The sequence below is a fragment of the Apis laboriosa genome, unplaced genomic scaffold, assembly GCF_014066325.1.
Source record: "Apis laboriosa isolate Shangri-la unplaced genomic scaffold, ASM1406632v1 scaffold40_cov151, whole genome shotgun sequence".
NCBI lineage: Eukaryota > Metazoa > Arthropoda > Insecta > Hymenoptera > Apidae > Apis > Apis laboriosa.
In genome coordinates, this window is record NW_025223180.1 from 2,099,242 (window position 1) to 2,125,211 (window position 25,970).

The 25,970-nt window shown below is 38.9% G+C and overlaps 1 protein-coding gene across 1 annotated transcript in view; it reads left to right on the forward strand.

Moving 5' to 3' along the window:
- Positions 1–25,308, forward strand: part of LOC122715930 — a 188,745-nt gene extending 163,437 nt beyond the window's left edge. The window contains exons 4-7 of the mRNA XM_043938527.1: positions 4,904–5,026; positions 7,882–8,070; positions 22,606–22,862; positions 23,042–25,308. Coding sequence (XP_043794462.1) covers positions 4,904–5,026; positions 7,882–8,070; positions 22,606–22,862; positions 23,042–24,121 — 1,649 coding nt within the window. The 3' untranslated portion in view covers positions 24,122–25,308. The remainder of the gene's footprint in view (positions 1–4,903; positions 5,027–7,881; positions 8,071–22,605; positions 22,863–23,041) is intronic.
- Positions 25,309–25,970: the final 662 nt, after the last annotated feature.

Here is a 25,970-nt window from a genome sequence, read left to right on the forward strand (position 1 = left end):
GCATTCCGCTCCCTTCCAAACTCTATTACCACGGGAAAATGGGAGGAATACGTTTATAATCCAACGGCCAATTTATCGTCGAGTGATATCCTATGTTTTATTCATTCCCTCTCCCCCTCCCTCGACAATCTCTTCCTTTCCTCGCAACAGATTAATCCTTCGATCGTTCCGTTAATTAATAAAAGGACGTCGCGTGTGATCGTTCGATTTATCGAGATGAGATGAGTATTTTGCAAAATTTTTTTATACCGCCAGGAACGAAAGAGGCGAAGTGGGAATGATAGCTCCTTTGTTGACGGGAACGAGGATATTGACATCGAAGATGAATCGCCCTATTTTCTCCCCTGTTCTCCCCCCGCCTCGCCGCACCGATATCGTCTTTTCAGCTTTAACCCGGACGCACTTTATATTTCGCACTTTCCTTTATGCCTGGATCAACGGGCGAAAGCGTCGTACGTCATTTTGCAAAATGGCAGGCCCCCTTCATCGAGATCGAAGATTAAAGAGAATGATTAAGATTATTATATTAGGAGGGGAGTATAAATTTATTTACGATGCGATTTATACGAAACTGGAAGCTCGGTTGTGGACTTTCAAGAGCTAGTTCCGGAGTCCCATAGTGCTCCATAGAAAGTCAACGAGCCCCCAGCGAGTCTTCGTCGGTCGAATTGCAATCGCGGCGTGATATATGGCGGTGCTGAAAACTCCATTCACGTCCAAGTTCGAGAGTTTTGCCCGATGGAAAATATATATACGTCGGATTTTTCTCCATCCCCGATGAAATTGCATTCACAGATATATATATATATCATCGTGTTAATCACTCCGTGTAAAAATATCTCGTCTTCCTCGTTCATTCTATATCTCCTTGAACGAAATTTACTTTTAAATTTACTTTTCACCCGTTATCCGTGTTTGCACGACCGCGTTTGTTCCGAGACGAGAGTAATTAAGAATCGAAGGAATCTGAGATGGACGTGCGTGATTCTCGCCATACGTGGAAGAAATTCGCCGTTATCTCGAGTTTTGTGGCGAGTGTTGTAAAAAACTTGGGCAGAGCCGGATCGATCGGTGCCACGAATAATTGACGCGGCAAGTTAAACAGAGGGTGGTTTAGAAACGCCGAAACTACGATTGCCAGCACGCGAGCATTCGTTTCACGTTCGTGACCAAGGTATTTAATTATCCCTCGATGCGAAACCGACGCGATATTAACGAAATAAATGCGATGGAGGCTGAAAATTGCCTCGTCCTGAAAACCTTGTATTTTTGGCGGAATTTAAATGGCCAGTAGCGATTAATCCGTCTCTGTAATTGTTACTTGGGTAAACATTGAAATATTTATCGTCCAAGATATATGTATTATTAACGTTCAAACGATTTTCTTGATAAATAGCGAGTTGATCGATCGATGATCGGATTAATTGGTTTTCAATATTGCTTTTTTTCCATATTCCATAAACGGTCTGCATATTCTATAAATTGTTTGCAGATTTATTTGATCGCGTTTACAGTTTTTAAAAAAAGTTTCATCTTTCATCGAGCATGAAGTAAAATATTTTGCTCGAAAAAATTAACCTAATCTCCTCCACAACGTGTCTACGTAACCGATAAATACCAAATAAAATCCATAATGTGAAATATGAAGAAGCACCAATGTGATTCCAAAGATCTTCTCAAAGATCCTCCAATAATTCACAGCAAATATAACGTTATACGTCATATTCGTCGACGATCTTTTCTTAATCGCGATGAAGCGTACCTTTCAACGTGTTCTCCCTTCTCCCCTCCTCTTCTTTCCCGTTCCCTTCTTTCAAGCAAACGATTCGAGTCTGGTCTTCTGGAACACGCGTACAGGGAAGGATAAAGAATTAAGAAGACTATTAAATTATAGAAAATTACGCTCCCTAAAAGGTCGCAAGTGGACCCCTCTTTTTCCTCCGATCGCCCATTCAACCCTCTTTCGTTCCTCGCCTTTTATCGCCTTCGATTCCTTCCGACTCCTCTCACGAGTTATAATTGCGAACCGAAGGGCATCACAGGGATACTTCGCAACTTCCCTTCTCTCTCTCTCTCTCTCTCTCTCTCTCTCTCTCTCTCTTTATCTCGTTTCGTTTCATTCATTTTGTATAGCTCGCAAGTTTCCTTGGATCGAGAATAATTGGCTCACGTGTATTTTAAGGGTGAATTCATATATTCGAATAACTGTGATCGCGAATAGATTCGAAATAATTGTCGATCGTGTGAAGGATAAAAATATTATTACGATCAAATTCGTGATCGTGGATTATCGAATGAGTTACTCTCTCGTAACTTTCCTCTCTTCTTTCTTCTCGTCCAATTTTGTTATGATCGGTTACATAGCTCGCACTTATCGACAGTTTCTCTTCGATCTTCGAGAATAATTGTGCTTGTAAAGATGAATTCGAATCGTGTAAAGAATAAAAGTATTGCTACAATTAAATTTATGATCGTGGATTATCGAATGAATGTTATATAACTATTTATTTAACGAATAATTAGGCGCTCTCGCTTTCCAGAGCACATTGTGTCTCTGGAAGGATAGAAGTTTCTTCCAACGATTAAAAAAAAACGTTTCGAAACATTTGAACAGGTTTTTTTTTTTTAATTAAGTTGGAGAATTCTTGAAGCTATCGAGATGGGGAAAATTCTACGTTTCTTTTCGAATAAATCTCGTAAAGATTTGTCGTAAAGAACTTTACCAGAGCCTCGAAATCGCGTTACCAAAAGGTTATCATCATCGCGTACTCGATATTATAACATAGTCTTAAAATATTCCTCCTCCAACCCGAAGGATCATGGAATTTCCATAATCCAAATCTAACTACAATCGATCAACGATATCGTCGCCCCTGCTTATTAAAACGATCCAATGATCCAGGGGTATATAGAGGCAATTATTCAAATCCAGTCTGATGTTGATATCTACGATCCCCTCCCCCTAATATTCTCGTTAATATTAACGCATCGGGCTAATTATAACGGGTCACGTCGCTGCGATCAATTCATTTGTCCCTAATCGAGTTAGATCGGCAGAAACGCGATACGAAACGGGGTGGGAAGGGGGTGGAGCAGCAAAGACAGACGCGTTGAATATCAAAACGCAAGTCCTCGTTTAATTAATCGATCCGTGGCCGGCCAGCCTAGACGTTTCGCTCGAATTTCTTCTTTATTGTGCCCGATCGTGTGCGCGAGACTAATGATACGTTGTAATTTCGCTAATTAGCTCGAATTTGCGGCCTTTGCGGATAGGACTGGTTTCGATTTACGCGCGATCGATTATCCCCCGCTTGGATGGACGATGACGGAACCGTCGATTCCGAGTTACGAGTCATTCGTAATAGTTATTTGTCGCTGCAATCGTATCTCGCCATTGTGGCAAGCAAGTTTCGATTAATCGATCTCTTATCAAATTGATAAGTCGTTTAAATTGTAAATTGATTTTTCACGAATCTAAATAAAAATCTTTCGATCTTGGTTACAATTTAATCGCAAGATCGCAAGAAAATTATTGGATTCTATCCGTGATTTGTGTAAAATTGATAAATCGTTTAAATTGTAAATTGATTTTTCACGAATCTAAATAAAAATCTTTTGATCTTGGTCACAATTTAAGATCGCAAGAAAATTATTGGATTCTATCCGTGGTTTGTGTAAAATTGATAAGTCGTTTAAATTGTAAATTGATTTTTCACGAATCTAAATAAAAATCTTTCGATCTTGGTCACAATTCAAGATCGCAAGAAAATTATTGTATTCTATTTGTGGTTTGTGTAAAATTGATAAGTCGTTCGAATTGTAAATTAGAATTGATTTTTCACGAATCTAAATAAAAATCTTTCGATCTTGATCACAATTCAATCGCACAAAGATCGTAAGAAAATTATTGTATTCTATCCGTGGTTTGTGTAAAATCGATAAATCGTTTAAATTGTAAATTGATTTTTCACGAATCTAAATAAAAATCTTTCGATCTTGGTCACAATTCAATCGCAAGATCGTAAGAAAATTATTGTATTCTATTTGTGATTTGTGTAAAATTGATAAGTCGTTCGAATTGTAAATTGGCATTGATTTTTCACGAATCTAAATAAAAATCTTTCGATCTTGGTTACAATTTAATCGCAAGATCGTAAGAAAATTATTGGATTCTATCCGTGGTTTGTGTAAAATCGATAAGTCGTTTAAATTGTAAATTGATTTTTCACGAATCTAAATAAAAATCTTTCGATCTTGGTCACAATTGAATCGCAAGATCGAAAATTATTTTATCCGATCGCTAATTAGTTCGAATTGTAAATTGGCATTGATTTTTCACGAATTTAAATAAAAATCTTTCGATCAATTCAATCGCAAGATCGAAAAATAATTGCATTCGATCGCTAATTAGTTGGAATTTGCGGCCTGTGTACACAGGACGGTTTCGATTTATGCCTAATCGTATCGTGCAATTCGATGACGGAACTGTCGATTCCGAGTTACGAGTCATTCGTAATAATTATTTGTCGCGATAGTCGTATCTCGCCATTATAGGAAGCAAATTAGGACTAATCGATCCCCTTATCGAATCAAATTGATAAATCGTTCAAATTGTAAATTACCATTGATTTTCGTTGAATATAAAATAAAAATCGCAAGATCGAAAATTATTGTATCCGATCGCTAATTAGTTCGAATTTGTGTAAAATTGATAAGTGGTTCGAATTGTAAATTGAAAGATTTTTTTTCTTTTCGTTTTCTAGAATTTCGACGAATCTAAATAAAAATTGGATTTCGATCGTGGCGATAGATAATTCAATTCGCAAGATGGAAAAGTTTTCCATTTCCCTGTCCCCTTGCGAACCACGTCTTTAACGGTGAATATTTGTTTGTCGGTTCGCAGAGCACACTTGCAAGGACTTCCGATGCACCCAGAACGAATTTTGCATCGAGAGGGATCTCCTTTGTGACGGCGTGAATCACTGCGGCGACGAGTCCGACGAGGCTACCTCCACCCTCTGTGCCAGTAAGTTCTAATTACCACCGATTCATTTTCCAGACCCTTTTCCCTCGAGGAGGAGAGAGGGGTCTTTTCGGATTTCAAATGAAATACGCCGCGGGCAAATTGATTTGTAATCGAACCAGAACGGGATCATCGAATTCTTACTTCAAATACTGCTGCTTAAACTTCGATTCCTAACTTTTCAAACCGATTTCATAATCATTGGAATATATATATATATATATATTTTTATATATATAATATATAAAATAAAATATATATAATAATTATTTATATATATAATATATTTATATATTATATTTATATATATATTTATATTTATATATATAATAATTATTAAAATATATATATATATATTTTAATTCGAATAAAATTTGGATTAATCGATGTATTTTTTTTTTTTTTTTAGAGAGGAGCAAACGATCGATCGAAACAAAGATTCGTGGAAATATAAAATTTACCGTGAAATTGATATCGCTTTGAAATATTTATTAATATTGATCGAATTTTCATTCCGATTAATCGCTGCGATAATATCCGCAATAAAGTAATAATCCGTTGCGGCCCTGTACAAAGGGAATTTCAAAGAAAAACAAAATATAGGAAAACGATAAAAACAGCGAATAGCGGAGGTCAGCGTTTCCCGTTTCACGAGAAGCATTTTAATCAATTTCTGTTCCCGTCGACGATCGACGGCCATTTCGTTCCTTTCCCGCGATGTTAAAATCTATTTTAACATCAGACATATCGATTATGGTTACGTTTCGAATCGAAACGTGTGATCAGGAACAACGTTCGTATCGATGTCGTGACCGCATTCATTTATTATTCAAACGCAAAAATTAATCCGTTTTTTCCTTATATTAATTTATATTAACTTATATATTTTAATTATAAATTCGATAGCGAATCGCGACGATAATGTACTGGTTGAGATACGCAAACTCGTTGAGAGGGAGGGGATGTTGGCAGTGGATGATGAAGCAAGGGGGTACGTTCGTTACGCGACATTCAGAGACGTTGTAGATCATCATCAATCATCCGCAAAATTCATAATTAGTACGTAGTTAATGCTTTCATTTGAATAATTGTTGCATATCTTCGCGATTGGTATTCGTCACGCCATTGCGAAGGGATTTGTCAAAGCGCAACGTTCGTCGTAAATTCGTCGTAAATTCGATATCCGTAAATCCGTTTTACCCCGCTGAATACGATCGAATTAAAAAAGGATTCGCATCGTGTTTGTGCAAACACGCGGAAGAATAATAAGCGAATAATTATGAAATTCTTTTGAATCTTCGATCTTTCGAAAAGATAACCAATCCGACACGCGTGTTCAAAGCGCGACCGAGCAGCCTCAAAGTACAAAGTCAGCCGACTTTACGCGAAATTTCTTTTTCTTCTTTCCTCTCTCTCTCTCTCTCTCTCGTCGCTTTCGCCATGGTAATAGCGTGTCGTACGACCCCTAATGATAAAAAAAAAAAAAAAAAGTATACACACGGAACGATATCGATCTCTCGATTCAACGAAACTGCGTGCACGTTTCGTTGCCAGAGGGCGGTTTCTGTGTTGGCCGCTCTCTGGAACGCATTGTACAACGCCCGGGGGAATTAATTCTCTTCCGTTGTCAGTTGACCCGACACTTGGCAGCAAGATGAACTGCCATTGCTATTTTAATCGAGGGAAGAAAGGAGAAGCGTCGTCTACGTGACGTAGATGGAGCCACTTTGATGGGGCGGGATTCGTCGCGCGAAAATTCGAAGAAGAATGACATAAGGGGAGCGCGTTCTCTTTTCGACGAAATGAAAATAATTGTTTTCCGCCGTTTTGGTATTCCGTATATATTTTGTGTTATATACGATATTTACGATGTTTACGACGTTTGGATAGTCGAATCGTTCACGATGTTACAAATTATTCGTAACAAAATATGATACGTGTTACATACGTGCCAACCCCCGGGCGTGTATTTATTAATTTCACGTGATTGATGGTTTTGCCGGCGTGATGTCGTATAATATTTATCGAACTATCCCAAAATTAATAGCTCGAAGAGTTATTGACGTTTCTGTACCAGTTAACGCATTAAATAACCACAATATACACGTACTCGTTTATTATAATCGTGTAACCCTTAGTTCCCTTTCGTGAATAATGGACAGTCATTAAAGGTATAACGATTCAACATATATATATATAATCGAGTTCTATTAAATCATCCTACAAATAAACCTCGCTCGCTTCTCCTATTATATATTGCGTTTCGTTATCGATGTTTCCATTTAAAAAAAATAAAAAGATAATTGGATAAATCCAATCACGATCTAATCAGACGTTTAGTATGTATAAAATATCAGAGATAAAAAAAAAACTTAATCTACTTATACCCAGACATCATTAATTTAGATTAATTTCAATTCGAAGTTTAAAATCTATTATACACTTACTTACTGGATTACTATTCATATTCGATAAATTTTACAAACTTCAGATTAAAAGTATCTTCCAAACTAACGATTCCTTGACATAAATAGATAAACTCTTCGAGAACGTTATAAAGCATCTTTTCACCTTTATTAAAAAAATATTCTGCGATGAAGCGGAATATGAATTCTTCGACAAAATTCAATTCCCTTCTTAACTCGGTATAATCAGCCGTATAAAATATAATATAATCCCATTTTAAAAGGAACATTAACGACATTCGTTCCCGAATGTTCCGTTTAAGAAAACTTAAGAAAGCATCTTAAAGAACGCTGAAACTCGCTGAAAAAATCTTTACCATCACCAGTAAAATACCACCCCCCCTTTTTCTCTCTTTCGACGAAAATGATTTAACTCTCTCGTTTCCTTTACAGACTCCGAGGCATCGACGATCCTGGGTATGCAGACGATCTGGTTCGTGATCGCGCTGGTTTTTCTTATCCTGAGCGTGGCAGGCCTGGTCACGGCGGCGGTCCTCTGCTTCTGCAGGCAGCGTGCAGCAACCCCCAGGCACCCCCACAACGCGCACAACGCCCAGACTCATCCTCCGGTCAGCTTCCCATGTGAGTTTCGCAAAAAGCGCGCCCCCCATCCTCCTTCTTGTTGCGTTGCGCGTCCACCCTCCTTCCACCCCTTTCTTCCCTTTTCCTTCCTGTTTCCTATGGCCCCAACCAATCGACGACCAAATTTTCCACCCCGTTTCACGTTCTCCACAGTGAATCGGGGATTTTGTCAATTTCGGCCTCGAATTGAAAACTTACGGGTCAGCCATCTGCTTTTCATCGTGTGTCTCCGCTTTTGTTCACTTTTGTTTTTTTTTTTTTTTCTCTTCGATTGTTCGTTCGAGGGAATGGGTGGGTGGATTTGGATGAGACAGTTTGTATATATAATGAATATAATTCAAAATAAGGGAAGTTTAATTCCGTACAATTATATAGATAGATTTTATTGTATACGATCTTTGTTCTAGATTGTATAAGATAGGATTGTTCCAATGAATATTAATCAAAATTACTCGATTTAGATTTTGCAAGAGTCATCAGTTTATAAACTAAATTTCTTCGAGTATAATATAATTGGTGAAAAAGTAAAAGAAATTATAAGAAATAGAACGTGTCGCGTATCGACACGATATATCCTTTTCCTAAGATGAGAGGGAGAATGGAACGGCGTCGTAGGAGGATACCAATTTGATTTCCGACTGAAATTTAACGTTTAATCAGAGTCTGAAGACTCGCATCGATGAAACGAAGGATGCACACCCGGTTGTGCCTCGTTAATTGTGTATAATTCGACGCGAATAGAAACAGCGCGCACGATTTTAATAGCACGCCCGTGTATTAATTCATCAAAGCGTCGACTAATTAGTTTGACGCGGGATTAATTTAACGAGGGAGGGGGTTAAACTCGATGAAAGCTCTCACGCTGTTCTCGCGCGCGCCGTTATCCCCTCTTCTTCTTTTCGACGAAACGATCTAATTAAAAAAGGGAGGGGAGAAGGGAGTTATTAAAGCGTTCATATTTACGTTTCTACGTGATAAAATATTCGGTCGATTTGGAAGCCGATGTGAATTCTGAATTAGACGGTCGAATACCCTGACGTCTCTGACGTCCGCGTTCTTCCCAATTTGGCCCGGAATGGTCTTGAACCGATCACAATCGCGAAAGTTAATCAACTCGAGCTCGTGAGAATTACGCGATCCCCCTGGCTAACCCGTGTAACTTTGCCTGCTTCTAGTTTCAGTTAGTTCGTTCCATTGTCTCTCCTAATTGTTTATTAGCCGGCCGCGCTTCTCGAGTCGTAGTATGGTATATTTAGAATTTAGCGCAACAGAGAGTTGGTAATGCGGCGCGGAAATTGGCGCACCCGAGGCTGCACAAGGTTATATTTAATAACAGATCTCCTCGAGAGGAATATCGTATGGGTTTCGTATTGGATCAAGTTTGTTTCGCGAGTTTCACGTTGCGATAGCAGGAGAGAGAAAATCGACAAACGAGATCTGAATTGGGAAAAATATTTATTGCTGTCGTCCCGAAGCGAAACGAAAAGAAGGGTCGAAGGAGATCCGGGAAATAAATATTTTCTGCGAATGCGAGTATAATTTAAAGTGAAAGAGGTTGAATTCCCTCCCCGTTTACTTTGACCACGGAATCGAGCGTGTATTTCATTCAACACGAGCCACCATCCTTTCTTGAAAATTTATCCTCACCCTCGCGAATGCGAATGCGAAGCAAACGAACACGGTTTCGCCGGTAAATACGTTTACGACCGATATCATAAATTTCAACATTCGCTCTCTTTCATCTTCGATCCGGCTTCCATTTACCATCGTTTCTCTCTTATTCTCTCCTTATCATTATTGTTGTTATTTTTGTTACTTCTTATTTTCTATCTCTCTCTCTCTCTCGAATTCTCGGCCATCGATCGAATCTACGGTCGCGGTAATCTCTTGCATTAACCTGGTCAGCCCGGTTCGGCGAAAATTTATTATTTTCCATTGGACTTTGGAACGGAAATTGCAGGGGCGAGAAAAGCAAGGGGCGCAACGAGTAATATATTACGGGGGACACGTTTTATGTTGGCCCGTGTAAAATGGCCGGCGATAGGTGTCTAATACATTCCCGACGCGACAAAGCGTTCTTTATTTTCGCCGGCGGTGGAACAGCACGAGGCAATGGGGAATAAAAGGAACGGAATCACGTGAAAATTGATGCGGCGCTCGGTGTATATTATTCGTAATGCAACGCGGAACAAAAAGGGAGAGGATATTAATAGCGGATAGAGATAAAACTCGGAGGAATATAAAAATCGGCAAGGATTCTCGTTATTCTCGTTTGTTAATTGTTAACACACGTGGCTATTACATCGGGACATAAATTTTTTATTTTTCTTTTTTTCTTCACTTGGAAAATACGAGATCAGTCGAGGGGACAAATGCACGAGGAGAGAAGAGTTTAAAGTTCCATGTCGCGTCACGTGTTGCTGTTCCTCCAGTTCTCCTCTTCTAAAACTTCTATATTTCGTTACAGAGATAAAGAAAAGTTTGAAAGATGTTTGCCTCTGACTTTTTATGTACCCAACGTGTACGGGATATAAAATACCTCGTAACACTTTGTATTGTAGAAACTGTTTGCAGTTTCGTAGGATGTTTGAATAATTACGATTCAATTTTTTAAGCGTGTAAAAAGAAATGGTGAAACAAAATATACGAATCTCTCTAAAATATACGAATCATCGCAACGCCATTTTTATCCCGTTTCACTTTACATTTTAAACCGTGTGAAATTTTTCATCGGCGATATCGCTGTAAAATCCGCGAATTTTTAAAGATTTTTAAGGGGCCGGTCCAACTTAAACCCTTGGAACGATTATCATAATAATCGGCGGCGAGAAAACGATAACCGGGAGCCGTTACAGCAAGAGAAGCAATATCATCGTGATTTCATCGCGCTGTATAATTTTCCACATCTGGATCGGATTTTACAGAATATCGAAAGGGGAACGAATACGTGGCTCGCTTATAACGTTTCGTTCACCGGGATTGTTCACGGTGGAAATCACCGCTCTCACCGTTTCCAATCTCGTCGTTGCAACGACGCAATTTTAAGATGATCGCGAGCATTTCGCGTTGTTTTTCTATTCATCCAGCTGTTACTGTTCCCGGCAGTTTCGCCAGAGATATAAAAAATGAAAGCTGATGAATTTTCCTATCGCACGGTGATATCATCGAAATGGGTCATCGCTTCGTCCTCTTTCTGATCCTCCCCCTTTTCTTCGAATATCCATTTCTAATCTTCGCACGCGTGTGACAAATTCTTTCTTTCGTTGCGCGTTAGAAAATAATTTTTTTTTTTTTTTTTTTTTTAATTCGAATGTTATCACTTTATCGTCGCAAATGTCGTTTGATACGATACCGATGTTATTTCCATTCCATTATTTCGATACCGATTATACTTATCACAATTGCATCTAATCTTGTGATACGATCGAGATCGTATCATGCATCATAATAATCGCATTACGATCGTTGCTTTCGCATGAAATCGTAGTTACAGCTAACTGGGTTGATTAAAAATATACCGACCCCCGTTAAGCTTCCCCTAATTTTATTTCCAGTTCCGTTCGAATCGATATTATTGATAACACGTACGAATATCGTACATTTAGAGAATATTAACAAATAATAGCGGTACAATTATCGACTCCCATTGGTCACACGCTAACGCAATTATTCGTTACGCATATTGTTACGTTCATTCGCGCGCCTGTGTTATAATATAACCATCTTTGCGTCATTGTTACGATTCTACCATGAGATTAATCTCTAAAATTTAAAGAAAAAAAAAATACATGTCGTATACGTGTGAATGGAAATTTTACAATTTTCAGAAAAAAATTTCAATGTCGTTCTCCTCTCTCTTTTATTTATCGCTTATTTATCCGTTTTACTTTTCTCTTTTTAAATCACGATCGATTAAAATTGTATATATATATATATATATAAAACAAGTTTCACGGAGTAAATAACTGGCGATTATTATGGGCAAACAGCTGCATCTATCATTCGAGTAAAACCGACCCGCTGAATTTTAAGTCCGCGGCGATTAATAACGCATTGTCGTGTATTGTAATGCATATTGCACGGAATTAAACGTAACGTATGATCGACCGCAAATTCATTTTTCACCGTGATATGCGATCGCTTTTGAACGCGTACACGCGTCGAGGCGGGGGTAGTATCGTGACGGCAAATATTAACCGGCGATACGTATCGGGCGCGGCATTAATTCGAAGATCAGGGCCCCCCCCCTACCTCCCCTCTTTGCCCAATAGCGAATCGTGTGGAATATTTAAGCAATATCTGCACTCCTTGCTCCTTTATCATTGCCGGCATTTGTTTGTTGTTCATTTGTTAAATTATTAAATTAAGATTTCGAGCGAGGAAGAGGAAGAATTGTGGAAAAGGGTGGAGATCGCGTGAAGATTAATTGGAAAGTAAATGGAAACGTTTATCGGTTTTGAAATTTTCGGCTTGTTGTCAGAGGTTTGATTACCGTTCAGATATGAGCCATTTCTAATTTTCTCAACGAGATTTCAAGCGATATATTTATTTTTATAAAACTTTATGGTAAAGGAATTCTTCGAACGCTTCGATTCTTACTTAGCTTCTCGAGCGTCGAATATTTTATTTCTTAAAAGCAATTGTAAATGGCGAAACGAGGTTGGTGTAATCTGGTTGGTGAAATATAATAAAGCGAGTATGATGGTTTGTGATGTATATAGTCGAGCGTTGTCATGTGGAAGAATAAGTTCACGTCTATCGACTTAAATGCGAGTTAATTAATTTCTTAGCGATAGAATGTTGCTGTTATGATACACCCTTGTTTTAGAAAAGAATAATGAATTATTCCCTTTACAGACCACGGATAACTTTTTTCGTAACGATAATTTTTATTAGTATCCAACCATTGTTCATATCTTGTATTCATTTCTTACTAAAAGTTATAATTCTATTCAGAAATAGACTTCCAAACTTTTGATCTTCTTTTCTAATTTTTTAACTTTATTCATTGCACCCAAATGTTGCACCGAAAATTGTCATTGGAGGTACGTCCAACTCTGCTTTCAGGTTGCCTTTCAATTTATCTCTGTTTAATATTATATTGTCGAAACCATCGATCCTCTCATCGATAGAATCTTGTTCGAAAACTGATCTAATATTTCGATACGCTTCAATCTGAGCACTATGGCCTGACTCAAACTCGTACAGGAGTAATATTCTAAATTCGCTTCTCAAGAAACAGTTAAACCGATACAAAAAAGAAATGTGAAAATAATAAGAAAACAATGTGAAAATATGTTAAACAAAATACAAGTTAAGTTTACGAGTCGCGGTTGATTTATTCTAAAATTGGCAACTTGATGCGATACGATCTAACACTTGTCCGAGTAAATCATCGATCGAAACCTTTTAACTTATCTTTGAATTTAATCGAAACGATGCACTAATGAAATTACTACTAGAGCGTTCTCTCTAAGGAAAATTCCACTTTTGATAACCAGCAGCGGATCAATTCGCATTGATCTTTTTTAGCGTCGCAGAGAATCGCGATCAACGAACACGATTACGTCATTTCGAGAACTGGCCAGCCCCTTCCTGTTCTTCATATATCGGAAACGCAGTTATTTAGGTCAGTGCAATGGAATTAAAGAAGGACGGAATAAAGGAGAGGTGAAAATAAAATGGAAGTACAGCGGGATTTTCATTAAAGTATCGATCGCGTCCAGCGTATTCGGTTTATGGTATCGTTAACAAGCGTACTTTGAACCTTTTCGTTTGCCCCGTATTACAACGCTCGTTTGTCCGTGCAAACGAATCGAAATATTTCTTCATAATTCTTGATAATATTTTTCGCTAGAAAAGATTTTTCCACGAGTTGTTGCGCGCATATTCGTCGACTTTTAATCCGACTTGCCTTTCCTCGACGATCGATCGATCGATCGATCGACATATCGGTTGGTTAGATCGGTTGGAAATTTTTTGGAATATTATTATCGCGATGATACAACGATACGCGAGGAAATTCTCGGCTTCTTTATCAATCGTTTACGCGATATTCGTGCGTTAAGAGGAGGAAAGTTTAAGAAGAGGGAGGTAGGAAGGAGTTTTACATCTTCGTTCGTTTGAGAAAGTTGAAGTACTCGCGATAGAAGTTGGCCAACTTTTTCATTCTGGCGTGGAAATATTAAAAAAGGAAAGGGAAAAGGATGGAAGACCAACGTTTCGTTTCTTTGTCATTGTTTTAGTTGGCGATCGTTCGCGTTCGGTTTCAGCAGAAAAACTTCTTCGAAAATAGATGGAACTTGTTAAAAGTTTTCTTTTGTAGGATTCCGTGAAAGAGCACGGAAATGGTAGAAATAGCGCAAGAAAACTGGATAAATATAATTAAACTTCGTAATAACCGAGAGACAACTAGTTGACAATCGATACTTTGTTAATTTAATTCGATCGCTCTTTGAAAAAGATGTTTCTATCCAGGCAAATAAACGAATGATATCTCATCACCACGAGTTTCCTAAAGTATCTCCCTCATTATAACTTCATATCATCGTGTTCTTCTTCTTCTATCGTTTCTCCACCTGTATCTTCGAGGACACTCTCAACATCCCTCAAGAAAATAAAGAAGTCATCGATAACATGGATACGAATTTTGCCACGACTTTAAACGATAGATGATAACGTTATATCATATAAATAAGAATTAAGAAAGCGTCCTTATATTATTATATACTTTTGTACACGTATGTGGCAATGATGATGAGAGGGAGAGAGGCCTTCAAACAAACGAACGTGGTGTATGTGCCCCGATCGGGGATTTATATATTTTATACAAAGAACAAACAAGTATTGATCCTGCTATATTTCTATCCTCAATATATATATTAATATATGTCCAAATAAGTTCCTTCCCCTTTTCTTCCAGGATCATAACTTCTGACCGAATTCGAATTACTTTTACTTTATCGTTCGTGGCGCAACGAAAGAGCGTTCTTCTGTTTTTGAGAAGAGTCGGGCTCTCAGAGAGTTTCCAATATATGCAACAATTTCAAGCTATATAGCGTCACTGCTTACTTTTTGCATTCCAACTGTCGAAGCTACTGAAATGGTTTGCGCGCCACTGGAAGAAAACTCTGTATCTTACGGAACGTGGAAAAAGTGGTAGCAAAGATTTAAAGCAGGAAATTTTAATTTGAAAAACGAGGATTTTTCCGAGAGACGCGAGAAGAATTGACATATCCTGAATTGAAACGATCGAGTAATCTCGTGTATTTTATATTTATATAATAAAATCTTGAATTTGGAAAGAAAAAAAGGGGAGGAGGGAAAGAACTTATTTGCACACCTAATACACATCGATCTGTGATCGAAGAAAAGGGATGCGCGAAACGAAGGAATGGTTTGGCGGAGATTAGAAAGACGGTCGGCCTCTTTCCCTTAATTTCCGTCCGGCGAATGATTCAACCCCCGGCCAGAGCTCCGATTGTTCACGCGGCCGAGACGTTATTCGGATCGCGAGACGTTAATAAATCTTGCGATACCTCTCTCCCCCTTTTTCCCACCTTATCAAGTCGCCGCGCTCCATTAAATCGGGACTGTTGCAGCCAGAACACCCTTCCCAACCCTCGGAATGTTTGTATTGATTTTTTTATCTGAATATATAAATATTATATTTATAAGAATAATTTTAACAGTAATATTTTATGGATTTGAATTTTGATCTTTAAAATTTATTGTAGTTTATATTTTTCATATTTGTTTAATTATTTGAATTCGTGGAATTTTACCTCGAATTCGATTTGATAAATTAATATATATATGTTGAACAGAAATGTTAATATTAATTATATTATATATAATATATTTATATTTAATAAAAGAGTTAATATTAAATTAATAAGTTAATAGAAAATTTAAATTTCTATAATATATTTTCAAGATATATACTTGTTCAAGTTCATTAACTTTAAAATTTAAAAAATTTATTTATATGAATTTCAAATTATTTTATCTCCCCTCCTTCTTCGCGTATTTCCTTCCTCTTCCTCCCTTTTCATCCCTACCTGCCGAAGTCGAGTGACGCGAGGAAAATGTAAATAAACCTTCCAACTTTCGAAATGTAAATGTAAATGTAAATCCGAGGGGGATGGAAAGATCGATCATTTTTCACGACGTCTCTTAATCGATTGTTGCGTATTGTGCGAGGGAGGGAAAAAGGAAAAAAGATTCGATTCGATTCGATTCGATTCGATCTTTTCTTTTTGTTACTTCACTCGGGTGAATTGGAAAGCTGTAAGAGGGAGGTATTTTAGGGAAGAGGATGGAAGAATGGAAGGGTTGATTTTCGAAAGAGGAAGTTTGTCGAAATTTCCACGTTAAAACGAATTGTGGAGGAATTGGGGGAAAAGGGGTGGCTGATCGATTCCGTGTCTATTGTGCGGTTGTCCTTTTCGCAGTTGGAGTAAATCGGGGCGGGTAATGGGCCGGGTTACCGGGTCGCGTTCTTGTTTGTTTATCAGCCGTTTGTTCGCCGCTCGTTTGATCCCGTTGAATTCGGGGAGCGAGCCCCGTTTTTCAGCTTAACCTACATTTTTCGTCGCCGTTACGAAATACCCGCTATCAATGATATCGTCTCTGAAACTGATTAAACATTTCACTCGGAAAGGATTGACCTTAATAAAAAGGCCTCACCTTTTTTTCTCACGGGATCTGTTAACGTTTCCTCGGTTATCGGTGACTTCTTTATTTTCTTGAGGGATGTTGAGAGTGTCCTCGAAGATATAGGTGGAGAATAGAAGAGGAAGAACACGATGATATGAAGTTATAATGGAATGAGGGAGATACTTTAGGAAACTCGTGGTGATGAGATATCATTCGTTTATTTGGATAGTAAAATCTTTTTCAAAAATTTAAACGGTCGAGTTTTCAGTTCGATTTAAAGTGTAAGTTATTTTACAGTGTAAAATAATATATCTAATTTTGTGCGAAAAGTAAAAATTCCATCGTTACTTGTTTCGTTTCTCATCGATTATACCTATGAAAATGGAAGACGAACGTTTGTTTGCACCGCTCTTCGTATAAAATATATCCAACAAAAGGTACGGACAAACGACGTGAAAATTCCTGCATACGAAACAATCGCCACATTGGAAAAAGCAAAAACATTCCTTTCTCGTCGATTATCTCTCGACTCGCAAAGAGGAAACGCGCGATTCCGCTGCTCTTCGCTGCAAAATATATCCCAACTTTGGGGGGGAAAAGAACGATAAATCGACAAAACAACATTTAAAATTCCTAATATTCCTCTTCCGAATCGAGGGAACGAATCCGTCCATTTTCATCACTTTTACACTCGTCTAATCCATCTGATCTACTTCCGCGTCTTAAATTTCATTCAACTATGGCTCGATAATTCTTCTTCACAAGAGAGAGAGAGAGAGTGAAAGAAAGAGCGTTCCATCGCAATTTGTTCGCGGTCGTTTCGCGATAACCGGGCAACGAGGTTTGATTTATAACGGACGAACGGTTGCACGGTTGCGTACGGGGGCAACGAAACAAGCCAGGATTTTTCGCATTCGGCCGACAATTGTTTCCGCCCAACGATCGCTCTCCTCTCGCGTGCGGTCGCGTTCTAGCGTGTCGCTCAACCGTGAACGCATTTTATTCGACGGGGATCACGCGCACTTTCCTCCCGTTTCGTACCATTTCGCCATTCGAATCTCGAATTCCGCCGGCTCGTTTCACCACGGTCGACGTTTGTAAAATTTCGCACGAGGGACGTGGCTCCGTCCGATGGAGGAAATAGGTGAAGGGTAGACGGGTAGTTGCTGAGAGAGATTGTTGATGACGTTGATGGAAGAAGAGGAGATGTCGAGTCTTTGAAAATATAGGATAATTGCGAAGGTTTTGTTTTGAGGGGAGGAAAGGAAACGAAATTTTTCTTCGTTCTTTGATTTTTTCTTTTTCAGTTGAATTGAAGGAATCGTCACTTGACGAGATAATGAAGAAGATTTATGTCTTTGAAAATTGTAAGGATTTGTCTTCGAAAGGAAATGAAGCGAAATTTTTTATTCAATTGAAGGAATCGTTGTTGACGAGATAATGAAGGAGATGTTGAGTGCTTGAAAATAGGAAAATTGTAAGGATTTGTCTTCGAAAGGAAAAGAAATGAAATTTTTTATTGAAGAAATCGTTGTTGACGAGATAATGGAGGAGATGTCTTTGAAAATAGTCTTTGGAAAATTTTAAGATTTTGCTTTTGAAGAGGAAAGGGAACGAAATTTTTTATTTTCCTTTGTTCTTTGATTTTTTGAATCAAAATGAAATCGTTGTTGACATAATAGAAAACGAGAAGAAGCTGAATCTTTGAAAATAGAAGAATTGTAGATTCTTGAAACGTAATTCTTTATCGTCCTTATATTCTTCAAATTTCGACTTTAAAATCTTTTCGATTTTTTTGTGCGTAGATAATAATTTGCTATACCAGTTCGACGTAATTGAATCGAGTGAATGCAATGCGCGACAAGTGATTTTAAATTACGAGTCACATTACAAGTTAAATTGAAACGATAATAAATTTATTAAGCGAAATTATTAAGCGTGCTCTAATCGTGCTCTGCGACAAGTTGGAGTGAAATTCTACGGTGTATGACAACTGTCCAAGCTTTCCATCCATCCGTCCAACTAGATCATAAGTTGGATTACAAAGTTCGATACGTGACATCGAGCTTCGAATCCTCACTCGAAATTTAATTTATTTATAATTTATCCGCTGTGAAATGAAAACAAGAAATGAAAAGAATATTTATCGAATCACCCGTATAAGGGATGCAACGTGTCAACGAACGTTGATGAAACGACGCATAATTTTCCTCTTATTAGACGGACGATGTATCGACTTCTCGTTTGACGCTCGATTTAATCAACGGATCGGTATTGTTGTTTGTCGAGGAGAGGCAGCAGTAGCGGCGTATTTGTTCCCCGAATAACGTTATTGGCGAGAGGGCGAGATTCAATTCGTATTTAATTTTATCGTCATACCCAATAACGCGTTATTTGATTACCTTTCCTGTTTGACGCGGCCCGCTTCCTCGTGTCTGATCAACGCGTCTGATTCCACTTGACGTGGTCCTGCGATTCGATTTACTATACCACTATTGCTACGCGTGGCAGTAGAGAACCTATCAACTATTCAAATACACTGAATTTTGTTTCTGTTGAAATGTCTTTATTGCTGGAAATTTAAAATAATTATCGAAACAAAAAATAAGAAGTCATAAGAATGCGTTTCATTTTAAATTGTCGCGTTGAAGAAATTGCGAAGATTTAACAGAAATTTTGCGCCACTGTTTTGTTTCCTCTCTTCGTACGAATAATTGGTGGAAAGCTCGATTCTCTCGCTCCCTCGTCATCTCGTGTAAAATTATACGTAATTAATATGCAGTGCACGTAATTTGTGCAGTAAAGTTAGAAAATCTGATTATATATGGCTTTTAAACAAGAGTACAAACGAGTCGACGAATACGAAATAAACAGAAAAGTGACTAAAAGCTAATCCCTAAATGATTAACGATGATCGCTGAAAAAGGTGAAATTTATATCGCTCCTCTTCTAATTTTATATAAACGAAAACGAGATAATGCATGACACGTTCGATACATGAAAATTTCTAAATTGATATTGTCGAAAGATTATTTTAATTAATCCATTTTCGTCGTACATTTTTCGTATGATAAAGAAATAGAACTTCTAGAAACAAGTAGAATTATTTCGCTGTGCATCCGAGAAAAGTTGTTAAAGAAATTGTTGTCCAAAACGTCGGAAAGGAAAAACCGTCGATTTAAGTCAAAAGTAAATTCAACTTAGTCTCGAAACTTTTCTCGAAGAGAGAGGAAGTGACTAGCAACAACGTTGCCTAAGGTTGTTGCAACGTGGCTGGAAAAATAGGTGGAAGGCTGGCTAACAGGCAAGAGGAAAAGAGAAGCGACAAGGTTGACAAGCGATGCTGGACTCCTTGTTCTAAGCAGATGGATCATAGATCTATTATTATTATTATTCCTTTAACGATTTAATTTATCGAGTCTTGGAGTAAAATCATAACGAAATTTAAAGTTACCAGCGTTGAGTATTGCGAATGGAATAATGTACAAAATTTATTCGAAAATCCTTTCATCCACCGATTGCATTATCGAAAATAACGAGGTGGTGGAGGCTTGGCCTAAGGGTTAATTGCCTATTTAATATTTTATTTATCTAAAACCACGTATATCCTGGCGGAATTTTCAACGGAAAGCGCATTGATCCTGAGTGGTAATTACGCCAGTGTTGCGCCAGAACGATTTCCGTAGAGAGAATTCCAAAATAGCAATGTTACTCGGTATATCTGCTAATATCTGAATTTGTGATTGTGCCAAAGAAAACGAGATTATGTTTTCCTTTGTGATATTGTGTGCAACATCGTAGGATAGAACGAAACGAAATAAAATAAAATAAAATAAAATAAAATAAAATAAAATAAAATTTCCCCTCGCGTAAAAATATATATACAAAAATATAGAAATTTGGAATTTCATCAGTTTTACTTTCGTTTTATTTTCGTTCAATTTTTTTCCTTTGCCTCCTCCTCCATTTATTTTTCAACGATTGATTATTTTTTCAGATATGATAACAAGCTTGCTTTTCCAAGCAGGATATCTCTATCCCCGTATTTTTAACAAGCTAACTCTTTTCGAGGTCACTGTTTTAATATCGGAAAAAAGCATTGTACCCGTTACTTCCACGTTGCATAACGCATTCACGTTGCATAAACGTTCTCCTCTGCGAAATTCGAGCAACCGTTTCTCAAAGGTGCATTCATTACTGCTCTTTTTCAATGGATTTAGAACGCGGATACCGATCCATGAATTTCAATCAAACGTCTATATTCGTATATATATATATATCCATTTCTTTTTCTTTTTTTTTTTAATCTTCGCAAAATTGCAAAACGTTTCGTCGCACAGATTCGAATACGCGAATCTCCCATCGGTGGTCCCTTTCGTCGCAAAAATTGATCCCATTTCCCGTTATTTCTCAATTCTTTTTCTCTCCAATCTCAGCAATCCATTGAGAATCGAGGGTATCGATGGTGTTCTGGATCGATAATCGATGGCGAGGGGAGGGGGGGAGCGCGTAATTGGGACAGCAGTAGGCGGTTCTCTCGAAACGAAACGAATGTAAAAGTGTTTTTTGGCCGTGATTCGCATTCACGGCGGTACGCTCCTCTCGAAAGTAAAGCCTACGAGGAGAATACTAAGCGAAAGTTTCACCTTGTGGCGGCGGAAACGCGCGTCCACTTTCACGGCCACTTCCGAAACAAATATTCCAGTCATCTTTCTCCGACCTGAGAACACTCGTGTCGGATTTTCGATATCTCCGCCACTATTGTTCCTTCATTACTCCTTTATTAATCGTTTGTCGATAAATTTTTTTTACCTGTACACGAAGTTTGTACAGAAATGGCGCAGCTGCGAGCCTCGTATATTTCGAAACGAACGCGTCGGACGATTTCTCAAATAATGCGTTGCACAAGTGCTTTTTTTTTCTCTCTCTCTCTCTTTTTTTTAAGTTTGCTGCTCGATATTCATGGAAATATTACAATAGATAGGGGGGAGGGGGGGGGGCAATTTAAATTTCTCGCAAACTCGGTGAATAAATCTTTGCTAATACTTGTAAGCCGCGTTAATAAATATTAAATTTCATAAAGAACGACGTCAAACTTTAACGCAAGTTAAATGAAACTAGGAAAATCAATTTTTTTCAAATAATTCTTAGAAATTGTAACGAGGAATTTATATCATAAATCGAATCAAAGGGAACTTTGAGTAACGAAACGACGATGAAAGTTTAAAGCATGAATCGAAGTCTGTGTCCTTGATACTCGCATTGGAACATACGTTCGCGTGACTAGCCTCAATGACATTAAAAAATTGCCTCGAACGGCGTGCTAACTTCCTCTTACGTCGACGTCGTAATTAGTGACTACTTCGATATCAAATATAAATACACTGTTTTCGACGAAGCAATTAGCGCTATTCTAACGACTTTATATTTCTTTCGTCGATTAAAAAAACGCACGATTTTTCATCGCGAACGAACGATGTACGACTTCTTCTTATATATCTCGTATCAAACATCGTTTATCTCGCGCGAAATAATAAATTTGTTAAATGCATACCGCATATCACTTTTCCTCCTCTTCCATTTCCTTCTCGATCTTCGAATTGGAAAGAAAAAAAAGAAAGAGAAGGAAGGAAGATAAAATCGAAGGAAATCGATCGTGGTTATCTAATCCCGGCGAATTCCCACACGACAATTCGAGGCAATTCCACCACGATATCTCATCCGCGAAAATCACGCGCGAGCGTGTCATCATCGATTTCCGCGCCCCGCTTTCCGCGTCGAACGCGTGCGCGGGGAACACGACGTTATCGACACACTCTCGATTTACCCAATCTTCCTCTCCGTTCCTACACCGTTACCGATCCCGTTTCGGCACAGACGGTGCCTCCTCCTCCTCCTCCCCGCCATCGATCGATTCGGCGCAAATCGACCGACTCCAAACCTCCAAGAAAAAGGGGAAGGGAGGGAAAAAGGGAAATACTGGAAACACCTGCACGGAATACGGGAAACGTAGTAACAGTAATACCAGTAGTAGTAGTTGTAGTAGTAGTAGTAGTAGTAGTAGTTGGATTGGCTCGACCTTAGCCGAGACGAGCGATCGAGGCGAAGGTGGCGCGTGCATCGATCGTCGCGTGGTAATGAGACGAGCCGCGTCTGCCCCTCTTCGGGGAGTCGGGAGTGCTCGTGCAGAAGGCGGTGGTACGCGGCGCGGATCGAGGCACGAGTTTCCCTCGTCGCGGACGACGCTAGTTTCGTGGCGGCAGTCGAGCGTAATCAGCCCCGTGGACTGCTCTCTGGTGCCGGTGGAGGGTAGCCGCCAACGATCGACATGGCCGCGCGCGGGAAAGCGGTGGGCCGCTTCCTTCTCGCTCTCGCGCTTCTTCTCGCCGTTTCCTCGTCCTCCGCCTCGATCATCCCCCCCAGCGGCGAATCGCGACCGCTGGCGATCGGCAACACGTTGGAGCAGGGCAAGGATTACTTCATAGGCCCTTGCCTGGTGAACACGAATCAGACGTGCCCCGACAAGGAAGTGACGTTCTTCCTGTACACGAAGAGGAATCCGAAAACGTGGCAACGGATATCGGTGGACGGGAGCGGGTCGAACTTGAGACGGACGAATTTCAATGGGTCGAACCCGACCAAGATCGTGGTGCACGGCTACGACTCGGACATGGAGCTGTCTTATCTGGTCGACGTGAGGGACGAGTACTTGAAGAGGTACGATTACAACGTGATAGCCGTGGATTGGCATCGGTTGGCGACGGCCCCTTGCTACCCGATCGCTGTGCAAAACGTGCCCCACGTGGGCGATTGTCTGGCCCAGCTGGTGGAGAGGCTGAGGGACGAGGGGGCGGTGGACGTGCACGTGATCGGGTTCAGCCTGGGGGCGCACGTGCCCGCGTTCGCCGCCAACGCCCTCAGCCCTTACAAGATGTCGAGGATCACGGGCCTGGACCCGGCCATGCCGTTGTTCGTCACAGTGGACAAACGGGACAAGCTGGACGCGTCCGACGCCCACTTCGTCGACGTGTTCCACACGAACGCGTTCATCCAGGGCAAGGTGGAGATGAGCGGGCACATAGACTTCTACATGAACGGGGGTATCAATCAGCCGGGGTGCTGGGAGGGGTGGAGGCCGTTCGAGTGCGACCACCACAGATCCGTCATGTACTTCGCCGAGTCGATAAACACGGATGTCGGTTTCTGGGGATGGCAATGCGGGGGATTCGCTTTGTACCTGCTCGGCCTGTGCCCCCCTAGGTATCCGGCCGTCCTCGCGGGCGACAAGGTGGACACGAGGAGAAGGGGCTTCCATCTCGTGAGAACCAACGCGTACAGCCCTTACGCGATGGGCAATTTCAGCGTGAACCGGTTGGACGTGTACACTCTGTAAGGGTGTGCGTCGGACGGAATGCGGAGAACGTTCGTATGAATTTTTCGCGGAAGAACAGGGCGGGAGTGCTACGTGTTATTCCTCCCGCGAGCGTGAGAGTCGGTTGAAAAAAAGCATTCCGTGTCAAGGTCAGGGGACCCCCGCCACCCGCTGTTAATCGATAGCGTGTTCCGCTAGTGGGGGAGGAGGGAGTGTAGTGGGGCTGTCCGGCTGCATTGCTCGCATTTAGAACTTGATTCCTTATCGATTTTTCACGAGTGAACTCGAAATTTCGAATAAAATTCCGATTTTTGTTTTTTTTTCTTTTGTTTTGTTTTGTTTTGTTTTGTTTTGTTTTCGATTTTCGTCAGAGACGAGGACGATCGCTTTTTTTCTTTCTCTTTTTTGGGAGAGGGAGGGGGATTATTACGTTAAGTTTTTTTTTTTTTTTAGATTAGAATTGCGTTTGAAACGAAAATAAAATAACGAACGAACGAACGTTAAAGACGATTACTCGCTTGATTTATAGTCGCGCTGGTATTCTCGATAGTAACACGACCGATAGCTCGTTACGTTGATTTTGCAATCGTAAATATAATGAATAAATTTGAATTGAACGAATTCGTAATAACGGACAATCTCGACGCGTTCAACGTTATTCACGATGAAATAATTATAATTTAATGCGATCACCTATCGTGAAAAAGTAATCGTTTTAAATTTTTATATTCGTTCTTTGTTTAACGTTATACCGTCTCTGTAAAAAATAGCATAGTCGCATCAATTTTAAAGATAAGAGGATTCGACTGACGATCGACGTTACGTAATCTTCTTACGTAACGATGCGTTTCTAATAAATCTCTGTTTTATGTTAAATTTAACGCGTCGATAAAACGAATAAAATTTTAAGACTGTATAAGAACAAAAAAAATTTATTTCGACGATACGTTTCGTTGTTTATCTGTATTCGTTATCCATAGATTATTGGATTTTACACTATATATTATACTATATATTATATTCATAAATATTCTGTCTGAATTATGATGCAATGAAAATAAGAAGGATTATTTGTTCTTTAAATCGTTCTTTTATTCGAATTTTTGCTTGAATTTTTATTTGTCTTCCTTTCATCATCGCACGTGGTATCTTTAATTATCGATTTATGGAAAAATTGGAAATAATTATTGTACGATGCAATGTAATAAGTATCTGTTTACTAATACATATTCGTGTATGTGTAATTCTAACTCGATAATTTTAATTTAATTGTGTTATCGTCGATCAGATATCATATTTTCGATAACAGAAAATTCTGAATCATTGCATTTGCGATTAAATTTACAAAAGTGTCATCGTTGCTTAGGAAAAGAAAAATTTTCACGTTTTGACTAATCTCGAACGTAACAATTTTACATGATACCGAAATATTATTTATTTATTTATTTATTTATTTATTTATTTATTTATTTATTATATCTAATTCTAAAACATTTTTATATCCAATAACAAACTTTCAAACGTTAAACTATTTAAAGCGATACGTGACGATACTACGTTGTTAGTGAAATCATTTCTACATTAGAATAAATAAAGTACAAGCTTTATAAAATTAACGTGTACGTTCAATCGAAGTATTCCGCTCTATCATTTGATGTAATGAACGCAACGTTTATCTACTTCGAGGAAAAATTGATAAGAGATAAAATAATTAAAAAATCAATCCGATAATCTGAAATAATTTATTTGCACGATAATATATTATATTATATATTGAATCTTTCTTTTCATATATATTTGAATTCCTCTTTCCTTCGACATTTAATCTTAAATAATGTTAAATAATGTTAATCAATCATCCATGCACATG